The 25308-nt window shown below is 43.7% G+C and overlaps 1 protein-coding gene across 7 annotated transcripts in view; it reads right to left on the reverse strand.

The window, feature by feature from the left end:
• The window catches only part of CNTNAP5 (contactin associated protein family member 5), a 421643-nt gene that overhangs the window by 200315 nt on the left and 196020 nt on the right, over window positions 1-25308 (reverse strand). For 5 of the 7 annotated variants that reach the window (XR_012154186.1, XM_073305030.1, XM_073305027.1 and 2 more), the window contains 3 exons: window positions 16680-16883; window positions 12709-12893; window positions 1230-1373 (listed from right to left, as the gene is read on the reverse strand). Coding sequence is in view for 6 of the 7 variants with exons in the window: in XM_073305030.1 (XP_073161131.1) it covers window positions 1230-1373; window positions 12709-12893; window positions 16680-16883 (533 nt within the window). In the remaining variant the exon portion in view is untranslated. The remainder of the gene's footprint in view (window positions 1-1229; window positions 1374-12708; window positions 12894-16679; window positions 16884-25308) is intronic. The other 2 variants (XM_073305029.1, XM_073305032.1) reach the window with 1 other exon arrangement.

The raw sequence follows: 25308 nt of genomic DNA on the forward strand, positions 1-25308 counted from the left end.
TTACCCAAGACTCCATGTAGTGCAAGTTGGAATGCTGTGAGGGTAGGACCCTGGCCATGTATTCTAGACATGCAATTTAAAGGGGCGTAAAAAGTGTGATTTCCAGATCACTGATCCAACACGTACATAATGCCGGCATAAAATATACTAATGTGTCTCTTTTGATACTTAGGGCTGCATCACTCATAAGTTCATTTAGAAGTCAATGTTTTGCCTCCGTGTTTTGCCTATTTTTAAAAATATATGTGGGAAGTTCTCCAAGGAAATATTATTGTCCAACCTTCCAACACATGCGGCCTGAGTAAATCCCTCAGGATATAAAAACAATCACAATGGTGTTTTTTTAAAAATCCTGAACACTAGAGTAGAGTGGACCATTCTCTTTCCTTATGAAGTTAAGGGTCCCTCAGTTTCTTCCTGGAATGTGCAAATTCATGAGACACTTCCTCAGCAGGTCCAATGTTCCTAATATGTATATTTCTTTTACTGTTCCTTGCCCTTTTGAATAAGATAAATAGAGCTAGTTGAAATGTTTCACATTTTGAAATTTCAGTGAAATTGTGACTTTCAAGATAAAAACAATCAAAAAAATACCCCAGAAAAACATTTTGATGACATTTCCGCCAGTCTCTTTTCCTCATTGCCTCAGCTACAGAATTCCTCAACAATTTCCAAAACTCAACATTTTGGATATATGGGGGTGGTGGGGTACGAGTGAAGCAAATTGAAACATATTTGAAAATAAGTGTGGCAATTTCCCCCCCCCCCAGCAAGGTAAACTCAAGCTGTGGGCCAGATTTTGATACCCTCTCACAATGAATAGCAGCGAGACTACTCAGGGAATAAGGTTTTATTCAAAGTCAGTAGGAGAATGAGAATCTGACTACTGCTTTTATTACTTTAGATGGCCTAAGAGAATCTTTTGAGAGACCCAGGGACTTCGATCCAAACTTAATTCACTGGAGGAGGAGTAAAAAGTTTCCTCCAACTCAGCTTCCCCAGATTCAAGTATAGCTGGAAATGAGTAAAGACAGCTAATTTGTGCATGTACCTTTGAACAGCTCTCTTGGTGTTGCAGCAGGCTAGGTGAATATCCTTTTAACTAATTATACACATAAGGGTCTAATCTAAGATGCAATCATTTGGCAGAAGGGACAGCACTTGTCAATAGCTGGGACTGGAAGGAAGTGATGAATCAAAGAAGAAAAACAGACACATCTGATTCTCACCACAGTGTAGATCTGAGGTTTACGCCTTTTTGCCAGGTCAATTATATTGACTCCATTGTAATATAGGTTCTCGATGCATCCAAGGAAATTTTTCTTCAGGAAGGTTCCTGGCTTTCCTGGGACTGGGATCCCCCCGAAACTGAGCTTTGGGAAAGAACAAAGACAACACTCAGTTGCAACTCCAAAATGTAGGGGAAAGGAATAAGTGAAGTGTATCGAGAGAGGCGCTGAAGTTACATACACAGGATCAGGCAAGGAAGGCTAGAGCATGGCTCAGTGGTTAGGGTATGGAAGTGGGACTAAGGTGCCCTGTGTTCTCTTCCTGGATCTGACACTGACCTACAATTTAACCTTGGGCAAGTCATTTCACCTCTCCGTTTCCACTCTCATCCTTTGTCTGCTGTGTACTTGGACTCTAAACTCTCACTATGTGCATATACAGCCCCTAGTACAGTAGGGCTTTGATTTCAGTTGGGACCTCTAATAATCCTCATGGCAATTGGTGGAGATAGCAAATGCAAACAATAAATAAGGGCTAGTGGGGGGCAGGTTTAGGGCACTGTGATTTAGAGAACTCTCCCCTCTGTTCAACGTAGACAATAATACTTTAGGATGTTGTTGTGAAGCTCTGTTCATTAAGGGACTGCTTGTGTTCGACCCCTGGTGAGGTTGCAAGGAACATTCCCCCGTGAAAAGTGCAGACACACCAGCATTCTGCACTGCATGGAGTGCCAGGACAGCTCTTCTGGGAGAAAATGACCCCGTGTTAAATCACATTGCCTTCATATTAAAGTAGAGACACCAGATGATTTCTATTAACAATCAGCATAATTGGTGACTAAACCATTTCAGAATACAGAGGGGGACACTAAACTGCCAGCATTGTGATGCATACAATATCCAGTTCCAATCATTTGATATAATAAAAAACATCAGGATGTCTCTGATGTTACCTGCTGATGGGGGCTAAGCTGCAAAAGGCCTTTTCACTGACAATGGAAGGTAGCCATAGAACACCCTCTGTCAGGCAACACCGAGGGGCCTTCTTAAGTGAAATTTTGATAAGACTGTATCCAAACCGTGGCCACCTGCGACTTCACTGTTATCACCATGCTGCTTGCAAGGGCAGCTTGGAACTTCACAACAGCAGGAGGGATAGAACTCAGATCTTTCTGCTCCAAAACAGCACGGGCCCTGCCACATCAGCTAAAGGAGATTCCCCGTTTCACCTTAGCTATACAGGCTACGTGATATAATTAAGTAGTTCTGATTCCATCCAACAGAGGGCAGCGGCACACCAATACCACCCATCTGTTAGTAAAAACAATGTGTTTATTGTACGTCAACATGACAACTTAGAGTGAAAATTCACTGCACTTGGGTTGAGCAGCATATTTGAGTTGTAAAGTGTTGCAGATTATACATTAAAACAAAACAACAAAAAAGAAAAAGCTCTTTTAGATAAAATACCCCCCTATGTTGCTTTAGAGATACCTGAGTAGAGGAGATAATTAATAGAGTAGAGGAGTATTAGCATTAGGTTGCTGAGGGTTACATTAGGCAAAAAACTCAGACCGAGAGCGCTGCAGTGCCTGAGTATCTAGGAGCAGTTACCAAAAGCCATGGATTGATTTATAACTTATCTAAGGCTATATCTATACTACAGGGATGTGACAGGGTGGGTCGTTCCTGTGCTTAAAGTAGGTCCAGCTCCCCTGTCCTCGAGCGGGTCCTCCTAGTTGAGCCAATGAAGGAGGCAGGGCTGCTCCTGGGCTATAAAGGGTCAGAGGGAGTTTCAGTGAGGGCAGCCCTAGGAAGGGACGCTACAGAGTGAAGCTGCCAGGAGAGAGGGTCTCCTGCAGTGGTCTCTGAGGAAGGGAGTGGGGGCTGGGTTAGAAGGCCTGGAGGAACATCTTGTTTTTTCTTGAGGAGAAGACATGGAAGGTAGGCCAAGCGTTGCATCTTCTCCAATTGTGCAGCAGGCAGCAGACCCTGTTCCAGAGGATTCAGCAGCACAACGATGGCACTTTTGCTGTGTCGGCAGAACTCCACGGCGTAGACGCAGACTTCGGAATGGGTTTTTCATCACTGGAGAAACATCACTTCACCAAGCGATGGGAGCTAGGTTGACGGAAGCAGTGTTCTGTCGACCTAGCTGCATCTAAACCGGGGGATTAGGTGGGCATAGCTCCAGTGCACAGTGGTGTCGATTTTTGACATCCCTGACTGCCATAGCTACGTTGACCTAACTTTTAAGTGTAAACTAGGCCTAAGTTTGAAAGGAAATGCTGTTCTCAAGGGAGCAATACATGTAATTGACATGTTAGCAGGGATCTGTCATCTGTTAATGGTGGACACACACACTTGAATGTAGGGTGGAATGTTTTAAGGCCTGGTCTATACTTACAGGTTAGGCGGACGTATCTACAGCACTCAGCATCATAGCTAAAACCGATCTAGCCACTGGTGCAGACCTGGCTAGTCGATGGGAGAATTTTTCTGTTGACCTACCTACCGCCACTCAGGGATGTGAATTAACTACACTGATGCGGTAGTTAGCATCTAAGCTATGGTGCTACAGAAGCCGAGCTACAGCACTGCGGCTGTGCCTCTTGGCACACGTAGTACGGATATGGTCTTCGTTTGAGATTTTCAAAGGAGTCTAGGGGAATAAGGTGCCCAGAATCCTTGGATACATAACTCCCTTTGGCTCTTAGGAAAATCCCAACCCAAACCTCTGGCTAATTTTCAAAGCCTTGTGGCTAATTTTTAAGTGGGGACACCCCTTAAGGCTTTGTCTACTCTGTGCTGACCCATTTTCAGTGAAATTCCCACTGCTACTACCAGCGCCAGCAGCAATGGAAATATGATAGCGTAGATAAGGCTTCTGCAGCCACAAGCGTTTATACGTCTGTGTCTTGTATACCCATAGCACCGCACTGGCTGGAGCGAGAGCTTGGTCATTGTGCCACGTCTACATTCAACCTCCACAGGCATATCTACAGCATGTGGAGATGTAGCCGAGCTACCTCTGACCTAGCTAGCATTGAACAACAGTAGCGAAGCCACTCAAGTAGCTGCAACCTCTGCTGCCATGGCTTCACTAGGTCAAAATTAGTTCAGATACACAGGCTGCGGTCTAATTGCTGTACACACGTAGCCTACATGACAGTGGTACGAATTTCAGTGGCCACTGGAGCCGTGTCTATACTAGTGAGTTCAGCAGTGCTCCCAAGCCTGGGGTGTACCAGTCGTTGCAACTGTGGGATTTTCGGGGGGAGTGGTATTAAAAAAAAAAAAAAGCCAGGTTAGACTAGGCATAAAAGTAAATGGAAGATGGATAAAACCTTGAGCACTGCTTTGTAAATCATAGAATATCAGGGTTGGAAGGGACCTCAGGAGGTCATCTTGTCCAACCCCCTGCTCAAAGCAGGACCAATTCCCAACTAAATCATCCCAGCCAGGGCTTTGTCAAGCCTGACCTTAAAAATGAGGGTGATTTCATCATCAAGAAAAATGATTCTCAGCTACAAAAAGCATTGCTGTTGCATAACCCTCCACGCCAATAACAAACTTGCAAGTGATGCAGAGTTGAAAACTATTTCACTTTTTATTTTATTCATCAACTTGAGCCTTGGTTGTATTGATTGATAATTACACCAGGCAATAAAAAGTGAAATAGTTTTCAACTCTGCATCACTTGCAAGTTTGTCATTGGCGTGAAGGGTTATGCAACAGCAATGCTTTTTGTCGCTGAGAATCATTTTTCTTGATGAAATCACTTGAAATCACCCTCATTTTTCTTTCATTTTCTGTTCTTTTAAGTCTCCTGCTTAAGAATTTTCTACAAAAAGCAGAAATCAATATCAATTACAGTGCTGAATTATTAAGACAACATATCTCCTTAGTGATCAGTAATAATTTTAATTACCAAACTCATGGTTGTATTACATTTAGCGAGGCCTTTAATCCCCTAAATTTGCTGAAAAAAACCTTCCATTAGATTGCATTGTCTTCAGCTTCACAATCCAGCCTACATTTTCCTTTTCTTAAAGTGCATTTCTTAACTCCAAGTTATAAACACTTACCATACCTGTTTTCATCTCCTAGTATGGAGGGTCCTACATGGTTCAAATGCTTTCAGAAATTAATCTTGTTCCTACCACCCCTAGTAGTGGTTTATCCAAACAATGTTTTGTTCTTTTAGTCTTTCCTCATAAGTCATTCCCACACACTCTGCTACTCATTTTTGCTGGTTTTCTCTAAATCCCCTCTCCGTCACACACACATTTCAAAGAATGATAATTACTTACACTTAGTCTACAAGGATCTGAAAGCACCTTGCAAAGACAATTAGACTTTTACATTGTTTAAATTAAATTGTTTAAAGAAATTTTTAAAAAAAACATTGTGTATGGTGTTTTTCATCAATTCTGAAAAAAATATCTGGAAAATTTCAGAAAATAAAATGTTCACAAAGTTTTTCACAAAAATAATAATTATTTCTTTTTAAAAAGGGCCATTTTACACTTAAAAAAACTTTTGTTCAAAAATTGTCACCCAATTCTAGCCATGATTCTCTGCTTCAAGCACCTCCTCAGTCCCACTGTTGTAAAGCATATAAGAAATCAACAAATTGATGAAAGCTTGAGGAGCAGGATGGTGAAGACTCATAGCTAGATCTCCAGAAGTTCGGAGGACATACAAATTCCTCGCTCTGAAATTCGACAGGGCCACGTGCAATGCTCAAGGTGCTAAAGGAGCACTCAAGGAAGACTAACATTTGCGGAGAAGCTAAATGAATTCTGTGCATCATCTTTAAGGCGGAGGATGCCAGGGGGATTCCCACACCTGAGCCATTCTTTTAGGTGACAAATCTGAGAAACTGTCCCAGATTGAGGCATCAATAGAGAAAGTTTTGGAAGAAACTGATAAATTAAAAATTGGTAAGTCACCAGGACCAGATGGCATTAATTCAAGAGTTCTCAAGGAACTCAAATGTGAAATTACAGAACTACTAACTGAGGTATGTAACCTATTGCTTAAATCAGCCTCTGTACCAAATGACTGAAGGATAGCTAATGTAATGCCAATTTTTAAAAAAAGATTCCAGAGGCAATCCTAGAAAGTACAGGCCAGTAAACCTAACTTCAGTACCAGGCAAAATGGTTGAAACTATAGTAAAGACCAGAATTATCAGAAACAAAGATGAACATGGTATATTGGGGAACAGTCAATACAGCTTTTGTAAAGGGAAATCATGCCTCAGCAATCTATTAGAATTATTTGAGGGAGTCAGCAAGCATGTGAACAAAGGTGATCCAGTTGATAAAAGAAAAGGAGGATTTGTGGCACCTTAGAGACTAACCAATTTATTAGAGCATAAGCTTTCGTGAGCTACAGCTCACTTCTTCAGATGCATATCGTGGAAACTGCAGCAGGCTTTATATATACACAGAGAATATGAAACAATACCTATTCCCACCCCACTGTCCTGCTGGTAATAGCTTATCTAAAGTGATTTCCAGCACAAATCCAGGTTTTCTCACCCTCCACCCCCCCACACAAATTCACTCTCCTGCTGGTGATAGCCCATCCAAAGTGATAACTCTTTACACAATGTGCATGACAATTAAGCTGGGCTATTTCCTGCATAAATCCAGGTTCTCACATCCCCCCCACCCCCATACACACACAAACTCACTCTCCTGCTGGTAACAGCTCATCCAAACTGACCACTCTTCAAGTTAAAATCCAAGTTAAACCAGAACATCTGGGGGGGGGGTAGGAAAAAACAAGAGGAAACAGGCTACCTTGCATAATGACTTAGCCACTCCAAGTCTCTATTTAAGCCTAAATTAATAGTATCCAATTTGCAAATGAATTCCAATTCAGCAGTTTCTCGCTGGAGTCTGGATTTGAAGTTTTTTTGTTTTAAGATAGCGACCTTCATGTCTGTGATCGCGTGACCAGAGAGATTGAAGTGTTCTCCGACTGGTTTATGAATGTTATAATTCTTGACATCTGATTTGTGTCCATTTATTCTTTTACGTAGAGACTGTCCAGTTTGACCAATGTACATGGCAGAGGGGCATTGCTGGCACATGATGGCATATATCACATTGGTGGATGTGCAGGTGAACGAGCCTCTGATAGTGTGGCTGATGTTATTAGGCCCTGTGATGGTGTCCCCTGAATAGATATGTGGGCACAGTTGGCAACGGGCTTTGTTGCAAGGATAAGTTCCTGGGTTAGTGGTTCTGTTGTGTGGTATGTGGTTGTTGGTGAGTATTTGCTTCAGGTTGCGGGGCTGTCTGTAGGCAAGGACTGGCCTGTCTCCCAAGATTTGTGAGAGTGTTGGGTCATCCTTTAGGATAGGTTGTAGATCCTTAATAATGCGTCGGAGGGGTTTTAGTTGGGGGCTGAAGGTGACGGCTAGTGGCGTTCTGTTATTTTCTTTGTTAGGCCTGTCCTGTAGTAGGTAACTTCTGGGAACTCTTCTGGCTCTATCAATCTGTTTCTTTACTTCTGCAGGTGGGTATTGTAGTTGTAAGAAAGCTTGACAGAGATCTTGTAGGTGTTTGTCTCTGTCTGAGGGGTTGGAGCAAATGCGGTTGTATCGCAGAGCTTGGCTGTAGACGATGGATCGTGTGGTGTGGTCAGGGTGAAAGCTGGAGGCATGCAGGTAGGAATAGCGGTCAGTAGGTTTCCGGTATAGGGTGGTGTTTATGTGACCATTCTTTATTAGCACTGTAGTGTCCAGGAAGTGGATCTCTTGTGTGGACTGGACCAGGCTGAGGTTGGTGGTGGGATGGAAATTGTTGAAATCATGGTGGAATTCCTCAAGGGCTTCTTTTCCATGGGTCCAGATGATGAAGATGTCATCAATATAGCGCAAGTAGAGTAGGGGCTTTAGGGGACGAGAGCTGAGGAAGCGTTGTTCTAAATCAGCCATAAAAATGTTGGCATACTGTGGGGCCATGCGGGTACCCATAGCAGTGCCGCTGATCTGAAGGTATACATTGTCCCCAAATGTGAAGTAGTTATGGGTAAGGACAAAGTCACAAAGTTCAGCCACCAGGTTAGCCGTGACTTATCCTTGCAACAAAGCCCGTTGCCAACTGTGCCCACATATCTATTCAGGGGACACCATCACAGGGCCTAATAACATCAGCCACACTATCAGAGGCTCGTTCACCTGCACATCCACCAATGTGATATATGCCATCATGTGCCAGCAATGCCCCTCTGCCATGTACATTGGTCAAACTGGACAGTCTCTACGTAAAAGAATAAATGGACACAAATCAGATGTCAAGAATTATAACATTCATAAACCAGTCGGAGAACACTTCAATCTCTCTGGTCACGCGATCACAGACATGAAGGTCGCTATCTTAAAACAAAAAAACTTCAAATCCAGACTCCAGCGAGAAACTGCTGAATTGGAATTCATTTGCAAATTGGATACTATTAATTTAGGCTTAAATAGAGACTTGGAGTGGCTAAGTCATTATGCAAGGTAGCCTGTTTCCTCTTGTTTTTTCCTACCCCCCCCCCCCCAGATGTTCTGGTTTAACTTGGATTTTAACTTGAAGAGTGGTCAGTTTGGATGAGCTGTTACCAGCAGGAGAGTGAGTTTGTGTGTGTATGGGGGTGGGGGGGATGTGAGAACCTGGATTTATGCAGGAAATAGCCCAGCTTAATTGTCATGCACATTGTGTAAAGAGTTATCACTTTGGATGGGCTATCACCAGCAGGAGAGTGAATTTGTGTGGGGGGGTGGAGGGTGAGAAAACCTGGATTTGTGCTGGAAATCACTTTAGATAAGCTATTACCAGCAGGACAGTGGGGTGGGAATAGGTATTGTTTCATATTCTCTGTGTATATATAAAGCCTGCTGCAGTTTCCACGATATGCATCTGAAGAAGTGAGCTGTAGCTCACGAAAGCTTATGCTCTAATAAATTGGTTAGTCTCTAAGGTGCCACAAGTCCTCCTTTTCTTTTTGCGAATACAGACTAACACGGCTGTTACTCTGAAACCAGTTGATAAAGTGCATCTTGACTTTCAGAAAGCCTTTGACAAGGTCCCCCACCAAAGGCTCTTAAGTGAAGTAAGTAGGCATGAGATAAGTGGGAAGGTTCTCACATGGATCAGTAACTGGTTAAAAGACAGGAAACAAAGGGTAGGAATAAATGGTCAGTTTTCAGATTAGAGAGAGGAAAATGGTGGGGTCCCCAAGGATCCGTACTGGGACCTGTGCTGCTTAACATATTCATAAATGAAGTGGAAAAGGCAGTGAACAGTGAGGTGGAAAAATTGCAGATGAAAAAAAATTACTCAAGATAGCTAAGTGCAAAGCTGCCTGCAAAAAGTTATAAAGGGATCTCACAAAACTGGGTGCTAGGGAAACAAAATGGCAGATGAAATGCCAATGTGAATAAGTGCAAAGTAATGCATATTGAAAAACATAATCCCGTCTATGCATACAAAATGATGGGGTCTAAATTAGCTGTTACACTCAAGAAAGATCTAGCCGATATTGTAGATAATTCTCTGAAAACATCCACTTAATGAGTTAGGAACCATTAGGAAAGGGGTAGACAATAAGACAGAAAATATCATAATGTCACTATATAATCCATGGTACATCCACACCTTCAACAGTGCCTGCAGTTCCGGTCACCTCATTTTAAAAAAGGTATATTAGAATTGGAAAAGGTGCAGAGAAGGACAAGAAAAATTATCAGGGGTATGAGACACCTTCCATATGAGGAGAGATTAAAAAGACTGGGACTGTTCACCTTAGAAAAGAGATTACTAAAGAAGGATATGATAAAAGTCTATAAAACCATGAGTTATGTGGAGAAAGTGAATAGGGAAGCATCATTCACTCTTTCACATAACACAAGAAGCAGGGGGCACACGATGAAATTAATAGGCATCAGGTTTAAAACAAAAAAAGGAAGTACTTGTTCACAAAATGCACAGTCAGTGTGGGAATCTCATTGCCAAGGGATGATGTGAAGGCCAAAAGTATAACTGGGTTCCAAAAAAAATTAGATAAATTCATGGAGGATAGGTCCATCAACGGCTATTAGCCAGGATAGTCAAAGACGTAACTCCATGCTCCGGATGTCCCTAAATATCTGCATAGATGTTGGGACTGGACAATAGGTGATGGATCATTTAATAATGGCCTTGTTTTCTTGATTCTCTCTGAAGCATCTGGCACTTGCCACTGTCAGAAAACAGAATACCGGGCAAGATGGACCATTGGTTTGCCCCAGTATGGCCATTCTTATGAACCACCAGTTTCTGCAGGAGTCTCTTGACACTATCGCAATATAAATCTCAACAAAGTCAATGAAAGCTGTAGGATCTTAACAGTTTTAAGAATCAGACCAATATTTTATCTATTTATAACTTTTTTTAAAAGTGTATTGTGTATCTAAAACTTTGTATTCATTTGACTGGGTCCCTCTTCCCACTAGCTGTCATATGTCACTTGTCTTCTTAGATCTTAAGCTCTTTGAAGCACAGAACTTGTATTTGTATATGTTTGTACCACACATAACAAAACGAGACCCTGCTCCTGACTGGGGTCTCTGAGTGTGACTGGAATATTAAATATTAATATATAATAATGCAACATCATTTACAAAGAAGCATGGATTTGATTAGGATCTGTTGCTAAATGAATCTACTTGTGAGTTTCCCAAAAGTAGATCGTGTCCCATCTTTCACAGAGTAGAAGAATCCAAATCTTTTTGTAATCTCTTAGAACACGTACAATGCTGTTCTGAGGTTCTAAACAGAAATGCAGGCCTTGCTGTTATTGCCATGGCTTAAATCACTACAGCAGAATACCAGAACATTTATTTTTATTAGGAATAAGCCAGAAAGCTGCAATGACACCAAAGTACATCTCAAGAGCTGGCCCATCCATACTTGAGAGCTACCTGCAATCTAAGCAACCATGGCAATATGTTGCTGGTTCACCAGTTTGCTAGTAATGAGACCATCAGAATTAACCTGAAAGTCTCCTTTTCCTGAACAAAATCCCAAGGCATATCCTAATGGGAATGAAAGAACACACCGCCATCTATGCTGTTCTTATGTCAACTTCCCAAACAGCTACATCACCACCAAAGATAAGGGCATGAGACCAGTGGACGAAATCCTGGCCCCACTGAAGTCAACGGCAAAACTACCGTCAACGCTAAAGGAGTCAGGATTTTACCTGGTAAAATATGAACTTTGAGACAGGATTTAATGAAAGCAGTGACACTGGCATCTGGCTGGGTGCAGGAGAATTATTAATTAGTGCCAGTGAGCACAAATGTCTCTCTTCCTCTCTGCACCAGGCAATGACAGAAAGGGAAGGAGCATCTAACAATTTGGCTAGAACATTGGGGTAACTGACAAATGGAAACCCTGAGGCGCTAGGCACCTGCATGTGCATAAGTGCTGCTGTTAAGCCATCTGGTTTCTGCACTCAGGACACGCTGGGAGTGGATCCTTTAAAGAGAAAAGAATCCGAAGTGCAGACAAGAAGACTTTGATTGCACAACAGTGAGCGATGCCAGCGTAGTACATTCAAATAAGGATGACGGCTCTTGCTGTGCAAACACAACACCATGCTCTGCACAGTCCTGGAACTTGCTCATCAGGAACAGCATGATGAAAAGGAACACAGGAAACACTCAAGTGGGGGTGGGAAATGGGAGCATTGTGGTTATAATCAGGAAATAGCTAAACATACACTTGATGAGACAACAGTTCTAAAAGGCTTTGCATGCACTTTTCAGAGAGTACAGGGCTGACCCGAGGAGCGGGGAGGGTGAAATACACCTCCCCTTGCCGGCCTGGCCTCTGAACCAGGTTTCCTGCTGGGGAGGATTTTTCTCCCTCGTTCAGCTCAAGGAAGCACTGGTGAAGTAGGGATCACCTATACCACTCCTCCCTAGAGGGAAGAGGCTTTCTAGTCACCTTTCATCTCTGTGCTGGAGGCAGCTGCATTCTGGCTGGGCTATGTAGGGATGAGTTAAGGACAGGACCATGTTCTCTCTACCGTGGCCACCAGAGCTACTCATGTGCATGGCGAGTGTGTGACACAACCATTAAAACAGTTGTAGAGTTGCCATTGCAGCACACACTCCCTCTGAATCCGCGGGAATTCCTCCTCAGGATTCTGCCGCAGCACGACCTTTCCAGCGTGGAAGGCTGTGCCTTCTGAGTCCCAAACGAGCACGTGGGCTGACGTACATTCCAACTCTGCTTGCCCAGAGACGGGCCATGTCCCTAGAGCATCAGACACACAGAGGAAGTGCCATGACTCAGGCTGGTTAACCACGAAAGGAGTTTTAGGGGAGAAGGGAAACAGGTTAGAGAGAGATCCCTACTGCTGACAAAACTGAACATTCGCCGAGCTCATACCGGTCTCCAAAGATATAACCCCAAAAGACTCAACACACCTCATAATCAATGTCCAGGTGGTCCGAATCCCCCTTGGTTCGGAAATGCTGAGTGTGCTTGTCCACCGTGAAGTTCACTTGCTTGTTGAATCGCTCGATGAGAACCGAATGCCAGTGCTGATCGTCCAGGAGGCTGCCCAGGGTGACTGACGTGTGGCTGGTACTGAAACGCAGCTTGGAATCTCCTGCAGGGGCAGACGCAGACAGAGGACACTGTAGCGAGCCCTGGACTTCTGAACGGAAGCATTAAGGCTTCTGCGTCTGTGTGATACTAACGAGATATCTAGTGTCCTGCCCCAAGAGAAACAGGGCCCAGGGTCAAGCTGGCTTGGATTCTTTGGGGACAGTCTCTTCTTCGGCTGCCCCAATGCCCTGGTCAGGGATACGGAGGGGGATTTTCCCAGGTTGCTGCATAAGTCGTCATACATGGCAGCACTGCCAAACCTGTTCTGTTGCCTGTTACTCAGGTCTGAAGTGCAGCAGAGACCCTCACATTTTAAGAACGCCATCTGGCTTACACAAAAATCTGCCACCCATTAAAGGAACAGATGTAGCACAACTGTGGATTTCCACAAACATACAGTCTAATTACTCTTGACATTTCAGTCATCACTTTTTTTTTCCCCCCATTTTAACAACAAATTGTACCTAACCCTCCCTGGAGAAAACATTTTAGACCACGTGGCACTGGAAATCTAAACAAGAATAGATATTTACAGAGGGCCACTTAGTCTCCACTGCACTAGAAAAAATCTGGGATCATTCCTTTGATGTCTGTGGAGTAACTCCAGTTGCACAACAGTGCAACCGAGTTCAGAGTCCGACTCCAGTGAGAGAATAATCAGGCCCAGATCTCAAAGAGCTAAGTGCTTTTCTGTTTTCTAGCCAGGTTCCTGACTTAAGATTTCAGAGCTTCTGGTCTCTACTGTGCATTCTTTTCTTTTCTTTTCTTTTCTATTCATCAGTGGAAATGGAAGGATGCACATTTCAAAATGATTAGTCAAGCTGTGTATAAGATGAAAACCTTGGATCCAAAACTTGCCTCCCCTGACACACACACTTTGTGGTAGTCAAAATCCAGATTCAAATTTTGTGGCTCATGAAAGCTCTATTTTAGGTCCCAGAGTAAACAGACGTGATATCTCACAGCAATGCAACCAACTATGGTATCACGCTCTTATTCCTAAATTAAAAGTAGAGCTTTTTCTGAAGGGAGACGAGAAACCAACGGTGTCAGAGAATCCAGCGTTTAGAGCTTCATTCTGAAATGGATCTTTTGCATGCATATTGCACGATACGCTTACAGATAATGAATAACAGGAATATAGCATTATCAATGTGACCCTAAAAAAACAAGGAAAAAAGATTAGTTGTGTACAAAGCCAATTAATGATTTTATGTAAAAACAAACGAAGAGCCGTGGAAAAAGTAATTATTTACCAGGTTTGTTTTAATGATTTCAGGTTGTTCTAATTGTCGGACAACTTCTGCTAACTCCTACAGACATAAGCTGAGAAGAGAAATAGATGCTGACTCATTTTACACTGGCCTTGTCTACACTAGGGAGTTTTACTAAAACTTCCCACCTTGGCTACGCAGGATTCAGCTCCACTGGTAATAACGAAAATGGGAACTGTAGCATACAAGTGGCACCACCGGCCTCCAGCATTTTACGCATCCATCTCATGCAGCCACACTATGAGCAGGGTTACACAATTGGTCCCGGTCCCACCACTGCTACCATCAGTGATCCTGATGCTGGGAAATCTGGAGCAACAGAACCTAAAGTAACCCATATTAACACAATGCCTTTGTCCCCTCTAGTGGTTTTCTGTATGGGAGCGTTAAAATACAAGCATTAGGGGTTCATGCTTTTAGATCAAGAGGGTTTGCGTTCTGTCCCCGCTGATAACACTTCCAGCAGGGGTCATCATACTAGTATGGACAACCCTTTTTTCCTGGTCCAGGAGACAGTGCGTGGAGGTTCCTACCTGATACAGAACCACACTGTTTTAATCACAAGTATTAAATTGCACTAAGCCACAACTATGACTCAATGGCTACAGGGTTAGTCACTATTATTCCATGGTTTAAATCAAATCAACCACTCACATTCTGAGCCACTGAAGTGAAGCCCTGCCAGAAAGCAGTCAGCTAAAAGAAGGAACAGATTTGCAAATACTCTCTCTGACCTATAGATGTCCCTGTGCTGAATTACTCAGGAGTTATGACTTCTGCTAAAGGAAAGGCCAAGGGTTTTGGATTTCCCCCCCAATATTGTACAGAGAGTATGTTCACTTCAGTGATCTGCCCTGTGGCATATAAAATCCAGCTGTGCGGTGCTTTAGTACCTCCTCCCACTGACATATCTATATGTGACGTACCCACTTGGGAAACGCAAACAGCTTTGTACAAAAGAAGAACTGAGCCAAACCGTCCCTCATCCCTCAAACCCAACTTGACCACACACTGATGGGACTCCATGCCTTAGCACTGCCTGGCTCTAGCCAGGCCCAGAAGCAAAAAACACCAAAATACTTCAAGAAAGGCTGTTCTCCTGCCATCTTCAGCCCTACAAAGAAATACAAGAAATCTCCCTAGAAAGCTTGCCCTGGTCAGCTTTGCAGACCAAACACCTCTGAAGAGCTTTGGAGAAGCACCTACATTTGAGGAGCGGATTCCAACTCCTGAACCCTTTGGGTACACCAGTTGCTAGTATCAGGTGCTTTTCATTTTGAGAAAGAATAGCACAGATCCACACAAGCAGTTCACATTTAAGTAACATTATTGCTAGATGAATTAGAACAAAATCAGAGATGGAATCAGAACTTCAACAGTGCCTATGCAGCAAAGCAGCCCTAAAGCCATTTTAACCTCTATAAGGAGACCCTCAAGAGGTGCAGAGTCACTGTAGTGGCTCCTAATCCAAACCTCCACACTCTCAGTGTGAGGCAGTGTGTCTTGCGTAAAAGGAGGCGTGGACAAGGCTTCCCTCATCTCCAGCAATCCTTGACTGCCAGAACATCTCCTTGGGCCCCTGGGAAGCAAAGATAAGCTACAGCAGTGCTGAGGTTGCTCTAATTTGCACCAGGAGTTCAGATTGGTAACAGGACTCAAGAGACCACAAAGGTGTCTTAAAATCACCTTAAATAAAGAAAAGAATCAAAGCCCGTGCATATTTTATTGAAAGCTTAAAAAGCAGGATGATGGGATGGAGTTTTTCCCTGCAACAGTCGGATATTTCTCAGCTTTCTAGTGCTACTGATCTGAAGCTGTTGTTTTGATGCAGGCAAATTCTGCTTTCCAGCACATGCCAACATTTTCCCTTAGGTTTCTTTTCCTTTTTCTGAACATATAGCAATGACAACACAGAGGTTAGCATGCTTCATCCAAAGAGGGGTTCTGTTCCAGGGAAAGGAAGACCCGTTTGCATCCTGAATGGAAACTACCCAGCCTAGACTTATTGCTGGAGAGAAGCCACAGAAACGGTGAGCCAAATGCTAAACAAGACTGGATGGCTACCTGCAGAGCTTCGACAGATCCCTCCTCTGAAATGATGAACTTAAAAAGGAATCATTCTCTAAACAGAGAGAGGAAATTGTAGTTGAGATTCCAACTGAATCCCCCCCGAGGCCTGATGTAGATCAAACAGGCAACAATATTTGCAGCTAGAAAAATAAAGGTAGTGTAGTACTCAGGAGATGTGGGTTCTATTTTTGGCTCTGCCACTGAGCTGCTGTGTGACTGCAGGCAAGTCACTTCACTTCTCTATTTCCCATCCCACTCATTGTCTTGTCTCTTCAGACGGCAAAACGTGTGGGGCAGGTACTGTCTTTTGCTGTGTGTATGCACAGCACAGAGTACAATGGAGCCTGATCTCAGTTGGGGCTTTGGAGTGCTGCCGAAATACAAATCATGAAATGAAATGGAAAACAACTCTCATGGTAACGAACAAAAATATCAGCTCCTACCCAGGTTAATGTGCAAGGAAAGCTTCCCTTTTTGCAGCTCCAGTGTGATGTAGTCTCCGCGCTGTCCCTCTCCGTGAAATAAGACTCCATCCCCCTGCATGCTCTTGAACTTCAGGGAAACCACGTCTTTGAAGGTGCTCATCATTTTCTGATTGAATCTGTACAGGAGGGAACTTCTGCCATCAAAATCTGCTATGTCCGATTCTAAGGAGGAAAAGAAGGAAGATGAAAACATAAAGAGGTGGATTATCATTGAAGTCTCTCTTGACTTCACCGGGAGTTGGGGGCACTCAGAACGTGAGAAATATAGAAACCACCACACCATGCCACACTTAATCCACTATCCCTTTCCATCAGCTTCTCTTATTTAGGCCATCAGTCCTGTGTAATTTTTTCCCTCTTTTCATGATTACCTTTTGTTATGTTAAGATTTTTTTCATCTGCCTGCTTTTTCATCATACCAGACACGCCACCACCACCAAAGCCATGTCCTGCCCTGTCCACTGTTTACATCCCAAGAACAGATGTAAACAAATGTAAACATTCAGAACAGCTAGCCACTGCTTCAAATGCACAGTCCCAGTTGCTGTTCCAGTTTTTCCTATCAGGGAGTAGCTGTGTTAGTCTGTATCCACAAAAACAACAAGGAGTCCGGTGGCACCTTAAAGACTAACAGATTTATTTGGGCATAAGCTTTCATGGGTAAAAAACCCACTTCTTCAGATGCATGGAGTGAAAATTACAGATGCAGGGAACATCATACATGAAGAGAAGGGAGTTATCTTACAAGTGGAGAATCAGTGTTGACAGGGCCAATTCAGTCAGGGTGGCTGTAGTCCACTCCCAATAATTGACGAGGAGGTGTCAATACCAAGAGAGGGAAAGTTGCTTTTGTAGTGAGCCAGCCACTCCCTCTCCAAGCCCAAATTAATGGTGTTAAATTTGCAACTGAATTGTAGCTCTGCAGTTTCTCTTTGTAGTCTGTTTTTGAAGTTTTTTGGTTGAAGGATGGCTACTTTTAAATCTGCTACAGAACATCCAGGGAGATTGAACTGTTCTCCTACTGGCTTTTGCATGTTCCCATCCCTGATCTCTGATTTGTGTCCATTTATTTTTTTACACAGACACGGTCTGATTTGGCCAATGTACATGGCAGAGGGATATTGCCACATGAAGGCATATATCACATTAGTAGATGTGCAGGTGAATGAGTCCCTGATGGTGTGACTCATGTGGTTGGATCCACTGATGGCGTCACTAGAGTAGATATGGGGACAGAGTAGGCAATGAGGTTTGTCATAGGGATTGGTTCCTAGGTTAGTGTTTCTGTGGTGTGGTGTGTAGTTGCTCATGAGTATTTGCTACAGGTTTGGGGGCTGTCTGTAAGCGAGGACTGGCCTGCCTCCCAAGGTCTGTGAGAGTGAGGGATCATTTTCCAAGATAGGTTGTAGATCGTTGATGATGTGCTGGAGAGGTTTTCGTTGGGGGCTGTACGTGATGGCCAGTGGTGTTCTGTTTTTCCTATGTTACGAAAGACTCTATGAAGCTGTATCTATACCTTAGATGACAGGTTTCAGAGTAACAGCCATGTTAGTCTGTATTCGCAAAAAGAAAAGGAGTACTTGTGGCACCTAAGAGACTAACCAATTTATTTGAGCATGAGCTTTCGTGAGCTACAGCTCACTTCATCGGATGCATACTGTGGAAAGTGTAGAAGATCTTTTTATACACACACAAAGCATGAAAAAATACCTCCTCCCACCCCACTCTCCTGCTGGTAATAGCTTATCTAAAGTGATCACTCTCCTTACAATGTGTATGATAATCAAGTGTGTATGATAATAAAACCTATCCTGAAGGATGACCCAACACTCTCACAAATCTTGGGAGACAGGCCAGTCCTTGCCTACAGACAGCCCCCCAACCTGAAGCAAATACTCACCAGCAACCACATACCACACAACAGAACCACTAACCCAGGAACGGAGTACTTGTGGCACCTTAGAGACTAACCAATTTATTTGAGCATGAGCTTTCGTGAGCTACAGCTCACTTCATCGGATGCATACCGTGGAAACTGCAGCAGACTTTATATATACACAGAGAATATGAAACAAAACCTGGATTTGTGCTGGAAATGGCCCAACCTGATGATCACTTTAGATAAGCTATTACCAGCAGGACAGTGGGGTGGGAGGAGGTATTGGTTCATATTCTCTGTGTATATATAAAGTCTGCTGCAGTTTCCACGGTATGCATCCGATGAAGTGAGCTGTAGCTCACGAAAGCTCATGCTCAAATAAATTGGTTAGTCTCTAAGGTGCCACAAGTACTCCTTTTCTTTTTGCGTATACCTTAGATACGTCTCCCTCCACTTTTGTAACCAAATAAACATAATCTTACCTCAAATAAATATTCCTCCCTCCTAGGGGTATCCGCATGTCAATGATGATCTTACCAAGCATGCTTCTGACCTTGGCTGGAGGTATCATTCCAATGCTATGTCAGAACGCTTTTAAAGGAGTAAGGCGTCTATAATTCTCATAACCCATCTTAGCATCCACTCTACACTCTGTTAACAGGCCACATGGGCAGATTAACTGAGTTGTCACAAACACATCCTTTTGGAGCCACGTCACCACAGCTCGGCCAGTAGGGACAACTCTGCTTGTTCCTCTTTAGACAAGATAAACTGGAGTGTGGGGCAACTTCAGACCAAGCTTTTAAGGAGTTCGTCTTTAAAAATGATGACAAAACTCACAAAGGAGCCAATGATTTGTTGTCATGCACCCTGACACCAGTGACTTCTAGATGATTTAACTGGGAATTGGTCCTGCTTCGAGCAGGGGGTTGGACTAGATGACCTTCTGGGGTCCCTTCCAACCCTGATATTCTATGATTCTATGTCAGCATGATAGCATGTTTGATATCACACTGATATCTGGCTAAATGTTTCTAATTGCTGTAATAATCATAGAACAAACATGGTTTGGGACAACTGAGAAGATACCTCAGAAACATGGTATTTAGTGCATCTATAGCACCATAACTTCACATGGGGCTTTACAGAGAGTTAAGGACCAAAAGGAAGCACTGGAAACCTTGTAAGAAACGAGAATGCTGTGGTCGCCTCCAGAGTGCATCCCTTGTGGCCCCTCGTGGCCCTGCAGGGCACTGACTTCAGTGGCCACTCGGGTTCTTCCAGTCAATTACCCAGACCAGATTACTTTGTGTGGTCTGGTTTAACAACTTTCTTTAGTGAGTACAAACTACTCTTTTGTCTCTGAAGTTCTCACCCACTTTGGGCCCATATAAGAGTCCCAGAAAAGTTTCCTTCCCCCTGTTCAGGAAGCCTCAGCCCTCCAACTAGAGCTGGGTAATTCAGGCAGCTATTAATGCCCTTCAGAAGACAGGGGTCCCCTGCTTTCCTCCTGGAAGCTAGGCTGTAGGTTAGGTCACCAGCAAGACCACAAACAGCTACTTCCCCAGCTGACCCTTTTCCCCCAATTAATCCTTTCACGCTCAGACTGGGAGGGCTTAGCAGGCAGACCTTCTCCAGTTGGAGTCTCCACTGCTATGAGGGAGGAGACAGCATATATGCTGGTCCCCTTGCCAGATCTCAAACCAATTGGCTGGGAGAGAAGGAGTTTTGTCCCGCCCACTCTGTAAGACTCCTGGTCCCAGCCCTTAAAGAAACAACAACAGGTTCTCCTCTGCCGCCCCCCCCCCCCCCCGCAAACACTACTTATTCCCAGAACTGCTTCATCTCTACCAATATCTCCTATTTCTTAGGTCCTTGTGTCTATAAGACTGCCCAAAAAATCTTAAAGGGCCAGGACTACAGGATAGCGGTGGGCTGGCCCCTAGCTCCTACTGCCCTTAAAGGGACTAAGCTGGTCACAGAAAGCTACCGTATATTAGATTTCGGATGTATTTTGCAACTTAGAGCACCGAATTCTGCTCTTTATTTATGCCCCTGTAACTCACTAAAACAGGAGCACGGCAGGAGCCCAAGTTAGAACAGGACTTGGGACCAGATGTCAATAAGAGATATCCAGATAAGCATCCAAACGTTTAGATACTTATCCCAACTGAACCAAACACCTAAACCTTATGAGGGTCATGCATCACTGGCCACTTTCAGTTTTCCACTAGGCAACAGCATCACACATGCTTTACGATACCACGCATCTTCTTCTTAGCGTATGCACAATGTTCCTCGGGTAGCACATGACGAGGATTCATCACTGAATCCTTAGCTGGATCATTAGTTTCCCTGGCTCGGGCCCTGTACTGATGGGGAACGTGAAGTAGACACTGATCCATGCCCCGCACTGACAGCATCATGAAAAAAACCTGTTATTGCAGAGCTCTGCCTCTCTGGGGGGAACAAAGATCCCTGAATGAAACAAGAATATGACATATAAATGCTAACACTCTGACATCCGAAAGTCATTACTAGCAGTTTGCATGACAACAAATCATTGGCTTCTATTTAAACATGGCAAGATCCATCTCAGGTCAAACACAGACACTTTACAGCACCTGAAAAATACCCCTCTAAAGATGATGTCTTCAGTTTTTCTGTTAGATACAAGGTATGTATGGAATAAATTTCTAGTAAAAGGTCAAAGATCAGGAATTTTAGAAGGCTCAGAAGAAACACGGGAGATCCAGTCTAGCCAAAATACAATGTAGAGAATAATTCTTCACTTCCCCCTAAGGATATCAGGGTCTTTTGTATCTCTAAATTTTCAGACTCCATCACCCCTATAAAAGGCTGATAAAAATTAGCACAGTATGATAGACTGATTAAAGTAAAAGCAGTTCTTTTTTCCCCTTTAGGACAGTGCCAGATTCCCAAATCATGCACAATATAGAGGAAGATTTTCCATGTGTTGAAATATAGTGACTGTCAAACTCAGAGGTTGCAAAGTTTATGTTCATTTCAAAAGTCTGTATTAGAAATGAGTGAACAGATTTTTTTTGGTTTGTTAGCAATTCTGAAAAATTGGCAACAACAACAAAAAGGTTGAACCAAAAATTAAATTTTCCAATTTTTTTGGCAAATTGAAAAGTAAAATAAAAAATGTTTTGTTCACGACATTTTGTTCCACCCAAAATAAAATGTATTGATTTTGAGGTTTTTTTCAAGTCCTTTTTTAAAGGAAAATTTTCTTTAATTTCGAAAGTTGCTTCAAATAAAAAAAAGTAAACACTTGTGACGGGTCGGACCAAATGGCTATAGGAGAGTAATAGAAGGCAGATATATTAGCCCCAGGCTAAGTAGGTCCCGTTTCCCTGGGTAAGGTAACAGGGAAGGTTTCAGAACAATCAGGAACCTTCTGGAGACAATTAAGACAGGCTGATTAGAACACCTGCAGCCAATCAAGAAGCTGCTAGAATCAATTAAGGCAGGCTAATCAGGGCACCTGGGTTTTAAAAAGGAGCTCACTTCAGTTTATGGTGTGCGTGTGAGGAGCTGGGAGCAAGAGGCACTAGGAGCTGAGAGCGAGAACGCGGACTGTTGGAGGACTGAGGTGTACAAGCATTATCAGACACCAGGAGGAAGGTCCTGTGGTGACGATAAAGAAGGTCCTATGGGAGGAGGCCATGGGGAAGTAGCCCAGGGAGTTGTAGCTGTCGCACAGCTGATCCAGGAGGCACTAGACAGCTGCGTTCCACAGGGCCCTGGGCTGGAACCCGGAGTAGAGGGCGGGCCCAGGTTCCCCCCAAATCCTCCCAACTCCTGGTCAGACACAAGAGGAGTCGACCTGGACTGTGGGTTCAGAAAAACGGCCAAGCTGAGGGCTGCCGTGAAGCTCCAAGGCGAGCAAACCCGCCAATAAGCGCAAGACCCACCAAGGTAGAGCAGGAACTTTGTCACACACTTCATTTCAAAAGTGTTGAAACAAAACTTTTTGAGTTTTTAGGATTTTTTTCCTACTGAAATTATTTGGTGAAATTGAAATGAATTCACAAAATATTTTGGTGATGCTGAATCTGCATCCTTTCCCCCCACCACCAAAAAAAAAAATGCTGAAAAAAGTTTCACTCCGCTCTAATCAGGATACTTCTCCATACTGTCCAGATCTCAGAGTCACCAGAACTGAGCTAAACATTTCCCAGGAAAGTAGCATTTTTTTCAAACAAAAATCCTAGTTCTTCTTGCTTCTGGCTGGGTTGGAAATAATGCCTTTCCTAGGGTAGCCATTCCTAGGTTATGTAGGTATTTCTGCTCCCAGACACAGGAGCAACGTGAAAACAGACTTTGCTGAAGTTCAGTTCAGGTTCTAGGCTCAAGGGTTGAGTCTGGTTTTTGTTAGCACTGGAGTTTCTTTTAAAACTCTAGATCTTTTGGAAACACAGTAATCTGAGGAAGGGTTTACTGGCCACCAGGTTAACTCGAGCAGTTAAGGGTTACATTGTGCCTGCTTCTGAACAGCTGCTGTAGAAAAGGCAGAGGTACAGGGAGTCCACTGCACAGGAAGCAGAAATGATTTGTCTGCCAGCACACTACTGCATGAAGAGAGATGTTGGCCAGCAGTGGCAGCCACGCTGACCAGCCCAGAGGAAACATACCGGGACGAGGAGACTGTGTGGTCCTCTTCCATGAAGAAAAGAGCACCAAGACAGCTGCACTGAGGGGAGAGCGTATGTGTGACACCTTTTTAAAGAAGCTCCCCCTAGGTCTGGAAACCGTATGATGCACGCAAGCATAAACAACAAGCTTTACCCTCATTTCACTCTTATCATTCAGAGTCTGGAGGGGCATCTTCAAGGCATCTGCCACTTGCAAAGGGAGGAGACGGGGGGATGTGCAACCTCATCCCTCCCCCCCATGCCTCCACTAAAGGATGCCTTTATTTTACAGCCCATGGGGGCCCTACTGGCAGAGCAAAGATGCTCCGAATGGTTGTATCTCCTGACTGGCCTTGCTAGCCCCACTCCTGCTGCTGCTTTGTGGGCAACAAACTCCACAGCAGATAAGGGAGTCTAGGAAGCATGTGCATCTGTCCCTATACATCTTGCAGTTTCACTGCCTGCAGTCTAGGGAATTACTCTGACCGAACACCTCCACAGCCTAGTGCTTGAACAACATGCTTCGTCTCCATTGCCAGGGCATGGCTATCTCTTAAGAAGCAAAAATTTGGCCATTTGTCTTATGCTAGCAGTTATGAAAACTTCACTGACCTCACCTCCACCCATGGGTGCTTTCTGCGGTGCATTCATTTGATCTCATGGCATGAAAAACATGTTAGAAGGAAAGAAAAATAAAAAGGTCCAGCCAATAGCTTGTAATTTTTAAAAACACAGTATCACACTGTGTTCCCGGGAACGCTGCCCATGGAAGACGAGGAATCAGACCCCTGATCTGCAAAGGTGGAGAGCTGTAACTCCCCAAAAGAAGTAGAATCTCACATCCCATTGCATGATCGCCCACCGTTCCCCAGCCTGTTAGCTGAATTTATACCTGATCCTGCTGATGCCTTTTGGACCATTACTCAGTTGTAGAATATGAACAGCATTTTCAGTGTAGCCATAAATCTCCTCCTATAGAAAAGGGTGGGTCAGCAGGATTTTTCCAGCGTTTAGCTAACAAGATTTTTCCAAAGTATTAAGATACCCCTGTTTCCCTCACAACATCCAAAACAATCAACTTGCCATTTGTCTGCACATGTCCTCTGCTATAACTTTGGCTATTTCTTATAATCACTTCACTATTTGGAATTCTGTAGCAAAGGGTCTGTGAGAGTTTGCATTATAATCCCTTTATGTACAGGATTTATGTTTAACTCATGAAAAATTCTTTCTAGGCTGCAATTTTGGGTACAAGTTCTCTTAGCTGCATGATTTTATTTTTATATTTAAGGTTATAGGGGGAGGAGTATGGTTATTTCAGGTGTGGGGGGGGGACAAATCATTTTGCATTTGAAACTTTCTTTTTCTCCCCCTCTCTGTGCTGCTTTTAAGAGAAGAAACAAACAACCTCCATGTGGTATTGCTGAATTCTGCCTGATTTTACAGCCTATGAACCCTCTGTTAATTGTCAAGGCAGTTACTGTATGAGTAGGGCCCTACCAAATTCATGTTCCATTATGGTCAATTTCACGGCCACAGGATTTGAAAATTGATAAATTTCACATTTTCAGATTTTTACATCTGAAATTTCACTGTGTTGTAACCTTGGGGGTCCCGACACAAAAGAGCATTGGGGGTCAGTCACAAACCTGTTGCAAGGGGGTCATGACATTGCCACCCTCACTTCTGTGCAGCCTTCAGAGCTGGACTATGAAGGCAGCAACCGCAGGGCTTCCTGCGGCAGCAGGACATTCCCGGAGGTCGAGGTGGGTCTGATCTCACCCACCACCACTCAGAGCAGCTGTGCAGGAGATGGACAAGCCCTGTCCCTCCCCAGCCCAGCTGGAGCTAGGAGACCCCTTTGCCGGAGTGCTCCTAGGAACAAGGGGACATCAGATTTCACAGGGAAGGGCTTATTTCACAGTCAGTAATGCTTTTTTCACGGCCGTGAAATTGGTAGGGCCCTATGAATGCGTAGAGGATGGGTAAGCGTGTTTGTGAATACAGACCTAGCTTCATTGCTTTAAATATCATATTTCAGATACAG

The sequence above is a fragment of the Lepidochelys kempii genome, chromosome 11, assembly GCF_965140265.1.
Source record: "Lepidochelys kempii isolate rLepKem1 chromosome 11, rLepKem1.hap2, whole genome shotgun sequence".
In the NCBI taxonomy this organism is placed as follows: Eukaryota; Metazoa; Chordata; order Testudines; family Cheloniidae; genus Lepidochelys; species Lepidochelys kempii.